Source organism: Chroicocephalus ridibundus, chromosome 4, assembly GCF_963924245.1.
Source record: "Chroicocephalus ridibundus chromosome 4, bChrRid1.1, whole genome shotgun sequence".
Taxonomy (NCBI): domain Eukaryota; kingdom Metazoa; phylum Chordata; class Aves; order Charadriiformes; family Laridae; genus Chroicocephalus; species Chroicocephalus ridibundus.
The window spans coordinates 61,327,782-61,346,811 of NC_086287.1; the positions used below are offsets into that span (position 1 = coordinate 61,327,782).

The window sequence follows — 19,030 nt, forward strand, 5'->3', positions numbered from 1 at the left end:
GATCCAGAGGAAGGTCCGGGGAGGGGAAGACTGGGATTGCCACCAAGGTGCAAAAGGTGAAGCTGTAATCAGTTGCTTTACCCAAGTGGCCTGTTGTGAAAAATTACAAAAAATAATCACCAGTAGCAGTGATAAGTAGTCTGACCAGACAACGAGCACTGTGGAAGGGAGGGAGCTGGTCTAACTCTGGGTAAGACAGCTGATTTGTAGTGGGCAACTGACAACTTTCATTAATGAATAGTTTTATATTGGTGTTTTTAATTCTAGGCCTGACAAGTGAATATAAGGTTACTATTCAAATGAAAAAAAAAACATGTTAGCAGTGCTCAGCATTGCCACTCAGTTTAACACAGAAGCAGAGGAGCAAGAGCAGTTTAGGCTTCCTAGGTGTGTTGGAATCTGACTGAGAGGTAGCAAATTAAAACCACTCCAAATACCTTGTACGCCTGTTAGGAGTATCTGCATATGTCGTGTATTGTGGAAAAAGAGGTCTTACTGTATGCTTTCCATTGGCTGTGTGATTAGTATGCAGTGTTATGTACTGCATAAAAGTGGTAAAGTAGCCATGCCATGTGCTATAAAGACATCACGGTGAAATAGAGCTTGTTTTGCAAATTGCTTTTTCTTTCATCTTATGCAAAATTAAACCTTGCCATGCTGTATTTCTTATTCGAATATATATGAATGGTACTGGTTACAAAGCAAAATATTATGGCTCCTTGAATCTTTACCCATTTCTAAATTGATATAAAATATTTTTAAAAATGCATCATTCCCATGAAACGGGAAAAGTTGGAGTGCTGGAAATTGAAAGCAACTTAAGTAAAACTTTTAAAGCAAATGTATATAAACTTGTAAATTTATCAATGGGCCAACGTATTTCCCTGAGAGTATTCACAAATCTAAAGTTAGGCATAAGTTTATGGCCTGATTCAGTGAGGTTCGGAGAGGGAGGGTTCACCCATGACGTGTGTAAATGGGTGCATGTACTCTAACGTTAAGAGTTATGTTCATTTGTTTAATGTGAAAAATCTCTGAAAGTTATTTTGGTCACAATTCAAGCTTTCCTGTAGTTCTTAGGAATAAGTCTCCTGCTTACGCTAATGTAAACCAGATGGATTCATCTGAGGGTATTTCAGCCTCTGTTGACTTTCCTTAAATCCTCTTTGTTTGTTTATAGTAAGGATGACTTACGTTTTGCTTAGAAGATGCAATAAAAAGCTGACTGTGGAAAACAGAAGAATGACAAGATTTACTTTCCAGCATTTACTTTTTTACTTTGATAAATGTCACACCAAATGGATTTTTAAATTAATTTTTAAAATCCTTCTTGATAGCTTTCTCAGTGACCTTTTATTAATACAATGCGTGACATATATTTTGTAACGAAACAATTAAAATATAGTGCTTTGACCATAAATCTTGGCTGTGAGATGTCTGAATGACTTTGAGCTTTGGGACATTTCTCAGACTTTACATATAACATCTTGGTTCTGCAGAAGTCAACAGCAAACCCCAGACAGGTGGTGGGGCCAGGGTTGCATAGAGGCTTTTCTGTTTTCCCTTTAGCTTTAGCGGTGGTGGTGCTACTGCTTTTGTAGAGAGAGAACATAAAGGAAAGGGGGTGACAAAAAACCCCAAATCTTCAAAGCTAGTGTTGGTCACTCCGTAACAAGTCTGAAGAGCAGAAGGAAACCTTTTGATCCAAGTTACTAAATGCTTTTGTCATAATAACCTAATTTATAGCCCCCATGGAAAAGACCTTTCCCGGGTTGGTTGCGTCTCGCCTGGGCGGTATTGCCTTGCATTACAGCACTTTGCTGCCTTGGCAAATGCAGAAGGAGGGATATGTTGGGAGGACGACGTGGCCACCAGCGCCTTGCATTCAGAGTCAGCGAGACCCTGCCCCAGCAGCCAGGTAGCAGACCCGTTTAGAAAGCTCACATTGGAAATTTAGCCTTGAACACGCAGATAAAAACATAGCCCTCTGCTTTGTGTATTTGCCAAGGACTTTGTGCTCTTTTTTTCTAGATTGCCCCCAGTGTAGGATGCTGCAGGTGAAAATGAGGTTACTTTAAAAAGTATCCCCAGGTACCAGAGTGACTTAGGAAAAATGTTAAGAGTTGACAGAATGGGTATTGGCTACAAGCTGGAAATGAGCATTTTCTTAGGTGAGGGTGTGGATTGTGTCTCTTTATATTGTGTATTTGACACTTCTGCCATACTATTGGTTTTACAATGTGGGACAGGGTAACTATTCTCAGGACTCAGACCCTCTTGTGGCTCAAATTACCACCTGAAAACTGTTCTTTTGATCCTTCACCCCTCTAGGCTAAGCAGTTGTTATTACAGCACTCGCAGGGAGACAAGTCCATACTCGCCTTTGTTGACAATTGAAGTCAACAAGCAGTAATAAAGAATGTCGGCCCAGACTTCACCTGAACTCATGAGGAGTAGATTTTAAACAAGCAGACTTCAGCGATTATGTGCAAATGATAATCCACAGGATTTACCTTTGGCCCACAGGTCATTCTCTCATCCAGCAAGTTTTATCATAAACTACACTAAGATTAAAAAAAATCCCTTCCTTTTTTTATGCGAAATATTTATATTTTCTACTCTCGCCTTTCAGCTAGTTTCTTTGGGATGGCCTTTTCTGTTCACTTAATTCACTTTCAGCTTCTTTTGTTTCCTCCTGGTCCATTTATACTGTGCATATGCTCCACTATGAACTCGCCAGTGAACTGATTGTTAATCCATGCATCCCACGCCACCCCAACATTAGAAATCACCTTACAGGAAAGGCTCATGCTTTTTGGCTGGAGCTCAGAAGTGTCATCCAACATTTGAGAAAGACTCTGTATAGCTGACATAGAAGTGCTTTAATGTGGCTGCTGTTGCTCTGCGCTGGCTATGTTGGTTGTTACGGGTGGGCTGCAGCTGAATAATGTCCTTTAGTTTCAGAAGTTAATGCAGCAGAGAAACCAGATAAATTCAGGCTGAGCTCAGACCTTGGCCGTGTGTGGGCTGGTGGAGAGAAAGCCTTTTGCAGTGATCTCTCTATACCACGTGGAAGGAACTGTTTTGCGCGGCTGGATGCAGGTGTGGATTGCCCAGTCGTCCGGCTTGTGTAAAATAGGATCGAACATCGTACGTTTTTTGGAAAGCGCCTCGCCTATAACATTTGCTCCATAGGCTGTGTACTGGGCTGATGGCATGTTGAGGTCGTGGGACTCCAGGTACTCAAGCTGTGCACAGCGTGAGCATTGCCGAAAGCATCTCCCGTTCTTTTGTGGCATGAGCGGCTGAGCATGTGGCAAATATTGATGCTCTTTGTTACTTGCAAATGGAATCACTGCAATGCCCTGGGTGGTGGCTTATGAAAGGAGGTTTAAAAAGCGTCGATAGAAAATGTATCTGCTTTTCTGTTTCAGCACTTGGGAGAGAATTTATGATGTATAGATGGAGTTCATAGATGTTTCAAGCATTTCATATGTGTGTGTTTAATGGAATGGATTGCCACTTTACTGAACATAGCATCAAATCGTCTCTGTTAATTGAAAAAGATTTTTCACATTATTGCTAATGATGTGACACAGTTTTGTTAGAGATGGTGCATAAAATAGTGCTACTTGAAATGACATTAATGTATGCATTTAAATTCCTTTTTTCCCATTTACGTGCATTATTGATTTTATTTCATTGTTGAGGAGATAATGGATTTATAATTAGAATACCGTCACTGTAATCAATGATGAGATTATTAGACTTATAAATAGAACTTTAAAACTACGATGAGGTAATTTCCCAGTGTAACGAAGGATCAATAATTAGAGGTTTGCCTTGAATCTGAAAGTAGTACTTGTAAGATTCAACCGTGAAATACTTCTAGGCAAGTGAGTCCATATAAATTGTTATACAAACTGATGTGGTTAGGCATCTTCCAGAGTCGACCTATTATTATTGCGTTTGTTTGGTGCCCAAGTGCTTAGAATTAACTCCTCTGGGTTTGCATAGCTGCCACTATCTCAAAACTGGACAAGTTTATTCTTTTCTTATACCTTAGTTGAAGGAAGCATTTGAAAGATGCCATAGGCAGAAGTCCATTGCTGTGTTTTTGGCGTTGTTAGGCAAAGATAATGGATCTGCCATACAGAACCTCCTCCTTCCGCTTCTCAAAAGCGACAGTGGTAAAGTTGGGTAAGGCAGTTGGCTGCTGTAGGGGGGCAGATGGCAGTGGAAGGATGAAGAAGGGGAGAGCAGCCCTTGTGATGCCTGGCTTAGGAAGGGTCTGGGTTTAGTTGCTGCATGCAGAGTGGCTGTGTAGACCTCCCGTTGAGTCTCACCAACCTCTCCTGATGACTCTGAAGTACACGTGGGTGCCTATGGGAATAGCACAACCTCCTGTTACCAGTTAAGCTAAGAAAGACTCTAGTGAAAAGACTGTATGGGTGTGAAAAGACTGTATGGGTATGATAAGAACATAAGAAATATCCTACTGGGTCTGAGCTCCAGCCCATCTAGCCCAGGGCTGTCTGCATCAGCAGAGCTTGAAATATTGTTTAGGGAGAGCTATGGAGCCTGTCTGCTTTCTACAGTCTGCTCATACTCCCCATCATACACAGTTAGGGAAGTCTCAGGGACACATCCCTCTCTGTTCCCATTAGTATCTGTTTCTGGACCTGCTGTCCAGGAATTTATCTAATCCCTTTCTCAATCTGCTGACACTCTGCCTCCACAGCCTCCTGTGTCAGCAGGTTCCACAAGTTCACTATCCCAGTGCAAATAAGTACTCTCTCTCTTTCAGCTTAGCTGCCATCTCCATGACTTTGCAAGCCTCAGTCAGATCACCCTCAGCCTTCCCCTCTACAAACCAGAGTCCCAGCCTCTTTCATCTCTCCTTCTAAGGCAGCTGCTCCATCCTCTTGACCGTTTACTTGCTTGTCTCTGTCATTTCCCTTACTCCACTACCACTGTCTTGAGATGCAGGGCTTGGCCTGCACCTGGTGCTCAGAGTATGGACCCCCTCCTTCTTGTTCTCAGTGCCCTGCCTTGTGATGTCCAAAATTTGTTTGGTGGGGTTTTTTGCGGGGGGAAGGGGTTTGTTTGGTGGTTTTTTTTTTTTTTTTTTTTTGGCTGCTGCCCGATCTTGAAGTGATGATTTCAGAGGAACTGTCAACGGCCTTTAGATGTTCTGAGTTGGAACTGCCAGTTTTGGGTTCAGCATCATTTATGTGTGGTTTAAATTATATTTTCCCTAAATACATGATCTTATCTATGTCAAATGTCACCTGGCTCTTCTTTGCCCACTCACATTTGGGAAGTTCTTCTGAAGTTCTTCATCTCTGGCATGGCATTTGGCCACTTGAAAGAGCTTTGGGACATCTGCAGACTTGGAGATTTCACTCCAGTCATGGTGAGTCAGGACTGTGCGTCTGGGTTACAGGTTTCCATGGGGGGAGTGAACAACGGGTCATCAGGGAACAGCCACAAGGAAAAAAGAGCAGCATCTGCACAGCTCCATCCCTAATTTGGAAGCTCAGTGTCCTTCAACAATGATCATATAGTCAGAGCTGTCCCCATGTTTGCAAACTTAATAATGCTTCATGAGCTTGCCTGTAATTGAACCTTGTTCTCTAGATTTGGGTGTACTAAAGACCCGTTTTCCGTTCATGTAACGAGGGCTTGTATCTCTTCAAGCAAGATACTAGTCAATGGGTGCTTTGTGTGTGGTAGCTGTCAGGCAAATTGGTCCCAAGGGATGTTCTCTTTAAAGTAGTTACATCCAATATATAAGCAGTTCAAGCATGATTGAAAGAAATTAGGTATGACAGTCTCTGTCCACCTTTGCCTTTGTTTGCTGACATTTTATGTCAATCATTATAACAATATAATGATTACAATAAAATTATAAGATGTGTAATTCTTGCGAACATGGTTGTTCCATTTTGCTGTATAGAGAGTAATCATGACACAGTGAGATTTTGGTTGAGTTGCCTAAAGTCATTGAGAAATTTTTTTGCGGAGTCAGGAAGGCGACACAAGTTCTTCCGATCCAAAGCTCTGGATGTGTCCCATATTTTGCTGCTGTTAAGAACGCATCTGGCCTGTGGAAGTCAGTCCTAATGGAAAAGCATTTGTCTTCTTGTAGGAAACCCAATCCTAAACTGACAGAAATTTGCATTATTATGAGCTTGTTAATGAATTCCTTCACTTGCTCATATCAGCCTCTGACAAAAAGCAGGGATTCAACTGTATATTTGTCCACTTGAATAAACGGTTCATTTTTAATTTTGACCACAATGGTAAATTAAAACACCCTGAGCAGTATACAGCTATATCTTTTTGGCTTTGCAGGCTGTAACTGTTGTAATACGTGTCAGCAGGGAGGGCTCTGAGCAACACTTTCTGATGCTTGCCTGGAGGCATTAGAAGAAACAGTTCCTCTAGTCTGGCTATTTTAAACCCATTCCATGTGAAAAGTCCCAATTCGAGAGTGTTTATGTGCAGCAGAATCCACGTCCTTCTTGATAGCGCTTTTTCATGTCCTCCTGACTTTCCAAGTGTTGGGTTTACACAAGCGGCTAGGAAGGTGAAGTTTGTGTGACTGGTAGTCAGATAGCTGTGAGGAGGTAAAAAAACCCCGAACCATCGTTTGCTGCCTCTTTTGGTACCACTGTCCTGAGTGTCTGAAATGTGAAGTAATTGGTCCGTCGCTGCCCAGTGGCATCTTTGTGCTACCAGAGCCCTGGCTGCAGAGACCTTCCAGCCTGAGAACATGGAGTCAAGGAAGGAACGGGCATTTTGCAGATGAAGAAGGCCTCCCCAGACCTGTCCCAAACCTTAATAAATTTCTCAGGGACCCAGGAGCGTGGTTTAGGAGAAATCTTGGGCCAAAGTGAGATCAGGACCTCCTGGTCAGAGGGAAACAAGCTGCCTCTTCTCCATCCTTGTTCTGCCAAAGGCATCAGGTCTGGATGCAGCTGGGTGCAACCCTCCAGTTGAAGGATGAGGTCCTTTCTGTGCATGACACACAGACTGCTAGTGATTTTTTTTGGTGGTAAACATCCAAACCCTTAACCTGTTTTAGTAATTCAGATATTAATCCAAAAAGCAAGGGCCCTGAGGTTGTCTCTAAATCTCCTATATTACTTTCAGTCTGTGACAGCAGACGAGCCCTCCTATTTCTATTTAATTCTACTTCTCTGTGATTTTTCTCCTTCTGCCTCATCTTCAGAGATCAATGATAAGCTAGGCATTAGCAGCTCTTGTAGCTGAAAACCTATTTTGGAGGAAGGGATATTATGCCCTGCATTTGATTCACATTGAACACGAGATGCACATAAAAGTCTGAAACTACAGGTTTAGGCATTCTTGTTACCACATTGCAGCTGCAGGTTATAAAATGACTATGGTAGTCTATTGTAGTTATAAAATGCCCTAGTTATTTTATAATGAGCCCTGGCAGAAACATAGTCAAAAGGCAGTAAAAAGTTTATCCAGAATATGTTTCACTTCAGCTTGGCGTGTACCGCACAGTTAACTTTACATAAAGCTCGGCAGCGTGAGGAGGAGGAGGCATTTCACATAGAAGATGTATGCAGGACTTATCCACACTTACGGGAAGGAAGGGTTTATAGTATGAGCATTATCCAGATAGAGATTTACGTCACGTTTATTCCAGTTAGTGGTAGTAGGTCATAAGAGTCTTAGCATGAATCATTTAGGGGGAAAATTATTGTTTTATCATATACAAACAGTAGATTTAATATATTGCAAAATCATTAGATCAAGCAGTTTTTACAGTTTAATTGGCTATGACGTTCCAGTCTGAAAGGGCAATATAGTAAGTTAAAGCAAATACTCAAAATTCTGTATGCTTGCCTGCTAGTCAGAATGGAGTGAAAACAACTTAAAAAGAAAATTAAAAATAGAAAAAGACCCAGCACAGACTAAGGCTTGATCTTGCTAGAGCTTCACTTGCAATTCACTGTTGAAGCCCTGCTGAATGCTTTCATTATGGGACCAATTTTTTGAAATAAAATAAATTGTATTGAGTTCTGACTCTGATTACACAGATGTGTATCAGACTTGTTGGTGCTTTTGTAATTTTCTCCATACCCTCTTCTCTCAATCTGTTCTTGATACTTATATTTAGACATCGTATCTGATTACTTTCTGCTACAGCTCTATCCAGCCTTCTGGTTTTCTTCTACCATTGCCGTGCAATGCTAGGATTGATTTCTTCTCTTTTCCTCTAGATTTTTATATTCCCATGTTTTTCTTGCCCGTTACCAGGCACGTATTTTGCATGAGTTACAGAGACAAAGTTACAGTACCTAACTTGGCTTTTTTGGATCCCTGGACAAAGGTCAATGTCCAGAGAATGGAAATATTCAGGAAACTGGAAACATTATGGCTTAGTTTTTGGCTTTGCACTTCAAACTTGTGAAGAGCTTGTTAGGGTTGTAATTGTCCTTTAGATGGTAATGGCCTGGCAGTGTACTGTGTACCTGGAAATTTATTCTATGGCCAACTTCTCTGTAGTGTAATTTTGGACTAGTCTGACTTGTTTAAACTTGGGCAGATGTTTCCTGCCATCTGGTCAGGGCAGGGAACCTGTGTGCTGGGAATCCGGGACGGGGCAGGGGATGCCCCCGCTCTGCCCAGCACACCTCCACAGCTCAAGGATATCAGATTACTTCTGTCTCTTCCTGCCCTCTCCCCCAGCCTGTGGCCATCGTAACCAGGAACAACTCATGCTGTCGCTGCTTGTTGTGGCCCTGCCAACCTCAGCTGCGTGTGTGGAAGCTGCCGGCCAAAACACAGGATGTCTAGCTCTGCTCCCGTGTCCTCAGGATGGGCACTGAGACCTGGTACAGAAACTCGCCTATCCATGATGCAGGCACCAATATGAAGCACCGAGGCATCAGTCATTCCTGCACATGCAGAACGCCTGGTGTCACATTTTTGAGCGTTGTCCTTGCTGTGCTCTTATTGGTACCAGATTTCATGAGACTTCAGAGATAGCAGAGTGAAGGTGTCCTGGGAACAGTTTTGGAAAACCTTCCTCTGAGGATTAGCTGGTTTCCAGAGGGTTAATGGCTTTTGTCCCCCAAACCTTTTCTTAGAAAATGAAAACAAACATTAATCTCTGGATGTGGAGGCTTATGACACTTTAAATATTCAGTGCAGTCAGTAACACTTCATAGTGATAAGGTTATGATTTCTGTGTTTGATCATGAATGATTTATGAAAATGTAGTAAATGGTGAAGCACAGTTCCCTCTCAGCTGCAGACTGGAGTCTTCTCCCTGTGCAGACTTGCATGCTTAGTAAAGTCATGCAAAATTGCTCTCATTCCTCTAGAGAATGATATTTTCCACACGCAGTCCCCAGAAGAGCATGGGTTGAGATGACGGAGATACATGAAGTATTTCGTTTAAAAACAAAGCCCCCTTATCTTATTCCTATCCCTTCAGCAGCTCTAAGCGACAGAAGCCAAAACCTTGGTGTGACAAATTGGAGAGTCCAGGAGGGTCCCATTACTTGTCTTTAGTTTTCCTGCCTCAGGGCAAATGGCTTGGACTCACAAATTTCCTCATACCTGAGCCCTCCGCATCAGCTGAGAGATGCAGCTGTCTCGGGGAGCTCAACATGGTTGTGCTGGAAAATGTCTGCACTTTGGATGGTGCAAGCAGTCCTTGAAATGAGTCCTAAACTTGGAAGAACTTGTTTTGTGCTTTTTTAGCTTCTCACCAGGCATCAAAACTGATGTTACCGCTGTGTTTAAGAATTTTAATTGGGTAATTGAAGACTTAATGAAAAAGATATGGGTTGTCTTCTGATGATTTTATCTTGCGTGTCTTACTTCAGTTTTTCCTGCTTTACAAGAGTCAATGCCTTCTCCTTGGCTTCCCCTCATTCTCCTTTCACGGACGCACAGAACTGAGAATAAAACTTCCAAATTTACCCAGAAATTACAGTTTGAGTCTTCAAAAGTGTGAATGGCAATTTACAGACATCCAACTCAGATATGTTGGTTTAGAAAGTACTTCAGCCATCTGCTATCTGAAATACTAGGTTTGATTTGGGTATTTCAAGTTAGATGCTATGTCCACAATCATTGGTCTCGTAGAAATGTGGGTTTCTAAGTTCTTGTAGAAATAAAAAAGTGATGAAAAAAAGCATGCATGTTATACATTGCACATATTTTTGCTAAATGTGAATAGCTTTTACGGAAATTGACCTCTCGGAAGATGAATACAGTGTTCACAAAGAAACAAACCCCTTTCTGGTTAACAGATTCCAGTCAGTTCTTACCAATCTGTTACACTTTGCTGTAAAATTCACTAGAGTTTCATGCTAACTCTACAGATTCCATCTTCAGCTTTAGATTATGCCATTGTTTAGACTATGCATTAATTAAAAGTATGAGCGATTAGAAACAGGTTGCTGCTTCTGTCTTCTTTTTTCCATATTTTGCTTAAACATTAATTTTCTTTGTTTCAAAGTCCTGTTGTCTAATATAGCCCCTGTTGAAAGTGAATGGAAAAACATGTCTTGGGAATTAATCTTGACCTTGTAACTTTTAGTCTGAGACAACAGCACATGTGATAGAGCGTTATGGTTGTCTTCCTGGCAGAACACATGGGAGTATTCAAATGCTAATGTTAGGCTGCCAGTGGCTGCTGGTAGGGTTTCCTTCTCTTGCTGGCTATCATGCCACTGGCCACTGTGCATGGCAGCCCCTTGGCGTGCCAGTCTGTGAGCCCGGTGTACTGGCTCCAGAGTTTCTGGTATAGGTTTCTTAGTCTGTAAATTGCTAAGTCTGTAGGAAGCACCGCTTATTATTAGCGCTTTGCATCAGTTTATGTAACTCAAAAGTTCAGATGTCCCGTTTGGATCTTTCCCAGTCTGCATTGTTTTCCCCATGCCATATACTTTCCATGGATTTTAAAGACCAAAATGTGTCAAGACCGCACACTTGTTGCTTCAGTTAGTGAAGTACCTGCTCATATTGCTGGCATACCATTTTTTGTGCCAATCTTTACCTCTAGCAGTGCTTGGTCACTGCCTTTTTGCCTGCATTGCTAAGTCTCCTGAGACTTCTGTATTACAGAGTGAACAGTTTTGCAGAGAGTTATTCAAAGTTTCCAGTTAGGCTTCTAGTGTGAGTAGCTTTGCTAAAATTATGTTAATCTGCATGAGTATTCTTCTGTGTCTCAGCTTCAGCTCTCTTAAAAGAACTTTTTTGTGTAGCAGTCTATGGTAAAGCATTAGTCAGCCACTCCATAATACTGATAATAGTATTAATCTTTAAAGAGCAGACTTTCAAAAGAGCTGGGTGAGCTTTCTTCTTGTTGACTTTGCTGGGAACTGGGAATTCAGCACTCAACCTATGGGAATGAGTCCACATGAAACTCCAGACGGCCTTTCATGCATCAGTCGAGCGCTGCTTGGTTGGCAGAGTTTTCTTTTACTTGATACCTAATAACTGGGTTGCCTCAGTTCTCATGAGAAAAACTCTGTTTGGGTTGTCAGTGTATGAGAAAATTGAGGGTGTGTATGTAACTGGGAAGGCCCTATTACCATGTCTGCATATCTATAGTTGTAAAACATGATCTATGGCAGCACAGAATTTAAAATTTGGTGGCATCCCAGGAAGTACTTAATTGCGTTTGTGCTTCATTACAAGGCTGTCTCCTTTTCTGGAATTTATTTTAGCTAATTAGTTGGAAATGTCAAAGTAGTATTTCAGATGACAGAAACATCATATATTATCATACATGAAGCAATTAACTCTTTTTGACAAATATTTATTGTGGTGTCGTCTTTAATTAAATCTTCAGTACTCCTAGACATAGAGCAGGTTCTTCCGAAAAGGAGGCCTTCCCAGCACTGTCAATGAGCATTTGACTGATGGGGCTTAATTGAACGTGGTACTGAAAGGCCTGGTGGCCTAAGCATGAAGATATCAACATGACGCAATTTCACAATACAGATGTCTGATATTTTGGCAAAATCCCAAAACAGTCGCCCCCCTCCAAACTCTGTCTCAAATACCACAGATTCATTATGCTGGAGAAGATGCATCTCCAGTCACTCCTGTTCTTCCACTGGAACGGTTTGCAGGAGGAACAAATGCCGTGCACTTGTGCTGCTAAGATAAATAATGCTGAAAAGCAGGGCTATAGATATGTTTTAAAAAAATCAATTTTTTTTTATTTAGTTCTTGGGATTATTCATGTGGAAACATGTTACAAACGTGACTGTTTGGTTAGTTCCTCTTAAACAGATAGGTCTCGTAGATGATGTGCCACTGAGAAATAATTCCTGACAGTTATAACTGAACCAGATAAACAGTTCTGCCAGCTCCCAAATAACACTGTAAAACAAAAGGGTTCTGCTTATCGTTTTCCATTTCTTCATGCCTGTCAAACTATTTAACTGTGCATTACCCATCACAAAGGGTCTCTGTGTTATTCCGCTCATCTGCTGCGGTCATGGTTTTTACTTTCTCTGTTGCGGGACCTACTGTGGTACTCCTGTCCAGCCGTATTGCTCCTCAGCCGCTGCTGATCCTCACCTTCGCCCTTGCAAACTCTTTGGAAGTGCTGCATGAGACTTCTCCCCGTCATGGCTATTCAGCAACTGTATTAACCTGTATACGTGTTTTTATTTTTTTCAGGCGGAAACAGCACCAGAAAGTGGCCGGGATGGTCCCAGTGTTCAGATCAGCTCAGGGCAGAACAACTCTGACTCCGTGGGAGCAGGCGGCTCGGCCACCTCCCAGAGCCTGGTTGCTCCAGCTGGAATCTCGGCAGGTACCTCAGCTGCAGCATCATTCTTCATAAGGTAGTTATTAATCTTTCTGGTTTCTGTAACTGCTCATGGGTCTTCAATTGGTTGTGAAATGCTGTTGCGTCTTTGCCATGGGTAGAAGGTGGTGTGTGTGGTGCTGGTTGCTGAGAGGTGGAGTTGGTCACCTGGTCATGACTGTGGCTTTCCACTACCACTGGGGAGCAGGACTGTGATGATAATGCCCCCATTTCTCTCACTGGAGACCTGAGCAAGAACCTCTATTGACCAAAACCCAAGAAAATGTGTGTTGGTCTTTATCTAGTCCTTAATGGCCATTCCTACCTGTAGCAAGTCTGTTACTCTGTAGGTTTTCTTGGAGCAAAAGCTGAAGTAACAAGTTTTTTTTTACTCAGACCTAAATAAAAAAAAAAAGTTAGACTTTTATTCAGTAGCATGGCTTATGTGTGCAAATAGAAGTCTCCCCATAGTCAGTAGCAACAGTTAAAACAGTTTAAGACGTTCTTTTTTAGCAGTAGCTCAGCACAATCTTTTTTTCCCATTCTTGGGTCTTATAACAAAAATGATATGTTAGTTTTGTTTGTGAAATGTTTGTTGTAATTAGGAATGTTGATTAAATGCAATACGCTGTCAAGCAGATGGTATTTAAGACAACAAAATTCAGGGCTTTGTACTTACATTCCAAACTCCTTTTTTAATTCAGAACTGAACATGTTTTGAGACAATATTGAAAAACGTATGTCTGTGAATGGCATTAAAGTCAAATTTATGCACTGAGTGAGGATCCTTCTTATCATGTAATCATGATGGTAATTCTATTGTTTCCTCTTCCTTGATCTTCAACATGTTTTGCACCATTAAAAAAAAAAGAAGACGTTTACTATAAGTTACAATCTGACCTCAGGAGGAGCTCAACTTCCCACGTCCTGTGTTTTAAAAGAACATAGTACAATGAGTCTTAAGCATTGTATGCCTAATTATCACAGTCTGTCTGTACACAGGAGGCTGGGACGTGGCTGCCCAGGTGTGGTGTGTGTAAGTTGGTGTTTGTGTCTGTGCTGGGACGTGGCTGCCCAGGAGTGCTGTGTGTAAGTTGGTGTTTGTGTCTGTGCTAAGTGCTGCAGGTTTAAAGTCAACACAGAGGAATGGTTGCTTACAGAGAATGGTTTGTTTCATTTTAAGATAGGTGTCTGCAATCAGTGGGAGTGGAGAGGAAAGGTCAGGGGGAAAAGCTCAGACATCTCTTTTCTTGTTTAGTTGCCTAAATAAGGACAGATGAATCCTTTCCAAAGTACCTAGGCTGGACAAGAGCATAGCTTTCGTTACTGCATTTCATATCGTGGGTATGAACAGTCTAGCTTAAACTCCTTTGGATTTATTTCAGTGTGACTCTGTATATCGTAAGCAAATATAAAGACTGTCACTTTCACTGGGGAATCCAGAAAATAAAATGGGCCCTTTGGAATTGAGAGAAAGAAATCAGTGCCTAATAATCTGAAATAAGATCCAAAACCTTTTCGCCCAGTGATGTTTCTGTCACTGGTCAGAAAAAACTCAGTTCTGGTTTTATTGTAAAGCGACAGATCCTTACTAATGATTGTCGTTGGCTTGATTCAAAGATTCTTGAAGTCAACAGCAAGACGGCAAATGACATCACTGTAGGTTGGATCAGGCACTAATTGCTTCTCATGAATCTGTCTTTGCCTTGAGTGAATCAGAGTTTTATAGCTTCAGCAGCTATGTGCTAGCTAAAACACTTTAAAACCCATTAGTACATTGCTTATTCCCTACCCATGTTTCCTCTGTTCAAAATCGATTCCCTTCAATTTTTTAACCAAAGAACGGGTCTGGTTGAAATTTTTCTGCACAAAGCACTTCTGTTTCTTTTTTGGTGGTTGTTGTTGGAGAGAGAGACTTAAGTGAGAAATATTTTTTTTCCTTTAACAATTATCAGTTATCTGAATTAGTTTTGTAGAATTTTCATGATCTTTCATCACGTTGCTGATTAATGTATTTCAGTATTCCAGAGCCTGTCTAAGAATCTCAGGTTCCCTAAAAGCAAGCATTCAAGAAACAAGTTCAGTTATGACTGTGATTAAAAATACAAATTGAAACACTCACAAAGGCTGGGGGAGAGAGATCCATTATTGATCCCTGGCGGACATTAATATGTAGAGCAGGTTGTCAGGTGCATAGTCGTGGCCAGGCTGCTCCACCACCATTGGCATTAACCTCAGGAGAGGTTCCCTCTCCCCCTGCTCCTTCTTCTCTTCTGACTCCTCCTGGCATGGGGACCTTATGGATCAAAGTTTCCATGCTGAGTCTTCCTCCCACCCTCGAGCCATGCGGCCCTCAGCAGGAGGGGAGAGGAAGAGGAGGAAATCTTCAAGAATGAGTGAGAGACAGATGCCGGCAGAAACTGGGGTGGTAGCAGCTTATCCAGGGACCACAAATATTGGGATATCAACAGTGTTGGCTGGTTTTGTTCAGTACTGATGGGACATCAGGCTTCTTTGCTCCAGCCTTTCCAGTCCGTCTTCTCTTTGCTTTTGGACGATCCGGCCTTGAGCGTGCTGAGGAAGAAGGTCACCCCTGCCTTGAATCCTTTGCAGCAACATCCACTTCTCTGTCCTTTGTCTCTCAGTTCAGATAATCCTCTCTCAGCAAGCCCCTAGAGATGAAAGAGGAGTCGTGGCACTAGTGTTACTCTGTGGTCCCTGTTCATTGGATTTGCTGATTCTTTCCTTACCGTGTTTCCCTCCTCAGCCACTTAAACTGTGAACTTCATAGTGGGGCCAGTGTGTTACTCGCGTTATGCAGAGCCTGGCACGTTTTGTTCCTTGTTCTCTACTGGAATAAATGCAATTAATATATTGATAATCACACACACATATTTATTTTTTTGGAATCATTGCCCTCTCTTTGACCAAATCTACTGAGTACCTTCATGTTTTTACAAGAGCCCTTTTGTAAAAGGGGCTGTGGTTGGGACCTTAGCTTGTGAAAAGGGCTGTTTTGTCACAGAAATAAAGTAGCTAGGCAAAAATATGTGTGTCTGTTAACATTCGGTGTATTGGGGTGCAGGGTTAATTACTTTGGAAGAAAAAGCCTTCGTAGGGTGCTTGTGGAGACTGCATCTGCGATTTCCTTAGCAGGAACAACACTAGACCCAATTTTTTTTTCACATGAATAAAGGATTCCAGTCTTGTTCTTCATGGAATAGCATTAACTGTGTTTGTACAGGTCCTAGCACAATTAGCTTTTGGGCTGTGGCATAGTTTCCTGGCAGCAAATAAATGTCTTTTTCACATTAAAACTGGAGTCTTTAAGGGTAGCACCCTTTGACTCTTGCTTGTGGGCTGTCTTGTGCCTGAGAAGGCAGGAGGTCTCTGCAGGTTTTTGTTGGTTGGTTGGTTTGTTTTTTACTGCCGTTTGTTCCTCAGTGGGAGTCATAGCTTTGTGTTTGTAAGGTCACAAACTCAAAAGACAGTACAGAGAGTTCATGTCCTCACCTGGAAAATAATAACTAAGACCCGCAGCAAAATGTTTACCTGGTGATAAGAGGTACCCATGGCTAAAATGGGTATCTTTAGGATAGTCTTTGCAGTGGATGCATTGATTTTGTTAAGCATATGTGCGGCCCAAATCTACATATTCATCCAAAGCTCTTTCTCATTTGAATGTCATATTTAATTTCTTCAAGCTTAATTATGTTCTGCTTTTCAAAAAAAAAAAAAAGTAGTATTTTATTCATTACCTAGAAGTGCAGAGTGTCTAGCATGGAAGTGCTAAGTATTCAAAATCAAAGCCAAATATTAGAGCCAGCAGACAGAAGCGTATTAAGAAATTAAATCAGTTTTAAGCTTTTTTCCTCACTCTGATCTGTCATAGAAGGAGGAAAGCTTTGATTAACATCTGACTGTGTCACACAAGCAAATTGCCAGACGTTACTCAATGGTCATGCTACTGAAGGACCAGAGGGTTTAGCAGAAAATGCAGCTTCTCAGTAGGTCAGTGGCAGACTAAGAAAGTCAGAGCAAAAAGTGCAGTTCATGGGCATGGATGGCTGTGAAGAGGCTCCCAGTTTACCCTTTAAATGCAGGGGAAGTTTAATCTTGCATTCTTTAGATTTAAGAGAATGCAGCTGGGCTTTGTTACCTTAGTGTGGAATGAGCCGTGCCTTCCTTAGTGCTCCATGCTTCATACTTGTTTCCAGGTTTTGGGGTTGGGTTGTTTTGGTTTTTTTTTGTATAAGGAACCTGAACAAACTTTATATTACTAAGTGAAAATATGTGAGATAGTTGTAGGACCCTTCTGTGGGTTATACTTACAACTAAGTAAATATTGGCTTATCGTGGTATAAAGCTGAGTAAGTTGCTGGGTTTTTTTGTCAACTGGACACCTGGGGAAGAGAGGAAATGATGCTTCCAAGAACAGGCAGAAGGGCAGCGAGGAGGAGAATGGGCATGCACTTGTGTAGAGGTTAATGGGCTGTCTGCCAAAAAAGAAAATACCATTCTCTTGGGAGGAGAATCAAGGCCCCCGAGAAATTGAAGCCGTCACTATTAACGTGACATTTCCGCCTGTTGGTGGCTGGTGACAGTGGTGGCGGCACCGGCTGTGCTGCCGGGTGGGAGCGCGGTGTTCTGGTGAGGGCATGGCTGCCTGGCCTCGGCACACAAAGGCCAGCTGGAAGGAAGGTTTGAGCAGTGACAGGGCAGCCAGGAGGAATCACAGCTGCTTAGAAGAAATAATAATGTATAAAACCAAGCAGCCCTGAGCAATGCTGAGCAGAAGACAGACTGTGTTAAGTCTCCCTTAAGTTTTAATCTTGTTTGATGTTGGGTTATTTTCACATTTTTTTAAAAACTGGTTTGGTCACAGGGTTGCTCTTGCTGCCATGGGACTGCCGCCTTTGAAGCAGGGAAATAGCCGTGGAGTTGCAGCTACTTTCCCTTGCATCTGCCTGCTTTTGTTTGATGAATTAGTCTTCCAAACGTAGTACTCACTATGCACTCACTAGTTTTCAGGTTTCTAAATTATTTGCAGTGTTGCTGGGCTTTGCTAGATTAAAACCATTTAAGTTAATAAATCTAGAGAACCACGGTGGTGAATCACACCCATTATCTTTCCACTCTCGTCGTATTCCTGCATGTTTGGGAAAGCTGTGTCAATTTAGACATGACATAAAACATTACACATGATATGCTTTTTGCAAGCAGCTTTTCTTAACAAGATATAACATATAATCTCTGAGTAATGTAATTGAACATCTTAAGAGTTAAAATAAGCATAGTCGTCTTTTTCTAGATTCAGGATATTCCATCATATTTTAATGCCTGTGAGTCGTGGATTAAAGAATCTAATTATTCACTAATGAGCAGTAATGGTACATATAAACTAAGGGTCACTATCCTATTACAGGCACCTGATGGTTCACTGATAAGCATTTGGTCATTAGATTGACCATAAAATATAGTCAATAATTGAGGTTACTCATAGAGCAGACACCTTATCAGCTTTAGGCATGGTGGGACAGCTTGTCAGTACTCTGTGTACTGATTGTGCTGTGACTGAGCATATGATTAGGGTATTGAAGCAGCCTGTATCTAATGAAACTGCAGGAAAGGCATAGCAATATTAGCACAACCACTAAATGACTAATGTGTTTTTGTTCCAAGCCTCAGACACTTCAATTAGTTCCAATAAACTCTGATCTAGTGTAGCGGTAGGCAGAGAATTCAGATATTTTGTGTACAAGCTTTCATTACACTAGTCAAAATTCTTAGCGTTTCGTGGATGGATGAAATCTGTGTGGCTTTGAATGAAAAATAATGGAAATAATAAAGGCTGTCATTACCATTTTTACTTTGGTTTTTTTTTTTCAGTTTTATTTTTGCATTTTTCACATGTAAAACACTTTCTGAGACAATGCCTAGTCCCTGATTTAAAAGATGAAGCTGACAGCAGCAAATTAGATGTCTACATATTCTGCTTTAAGATCCATTCATGCAGTTCATATAGGCTTGTGCATATAGATCTAAACTTAGTATGTGTTCCTTAGCATTTTGTACCATATGGAACATTAGTCAAATAGTCTGGTTCTTGAAGGCTTTTGTAGAGATATTGATTTTATTGTGCTTCAAACTGTTGCTGAGAAAATAACCTCAGAACCTATTCTTTTATGGTATTTCTTTTTCCATGAGGAT

At 41.5% G+C, this 19,030-nt stretch overlaps 1 protein-coding gene across 2 annotated transcripts in view; it reads left to right on the forward strand.

Annotated features, from left to right (window-relative positions):
• Positions 1-19,030, forward strand: part of KIF26A (kinesin family member 26A) — a 103,887-nt gene that overhangs the window by 40,175 nt on the left and 44,682 nt on the right. For both annotated transcript variants that reach the window (XM_063333474.1, XM_063333475.1), the window contains exon 4: positions 12,691-12,857. In XM_063333474.1, the coding sequence (XP_063189544.1) occupies positions 12,691-12,857 (167 nt within the window). The remainder of the gene's footprint in view (positions 1-12,690; positions 12,858-19,030) is intronic.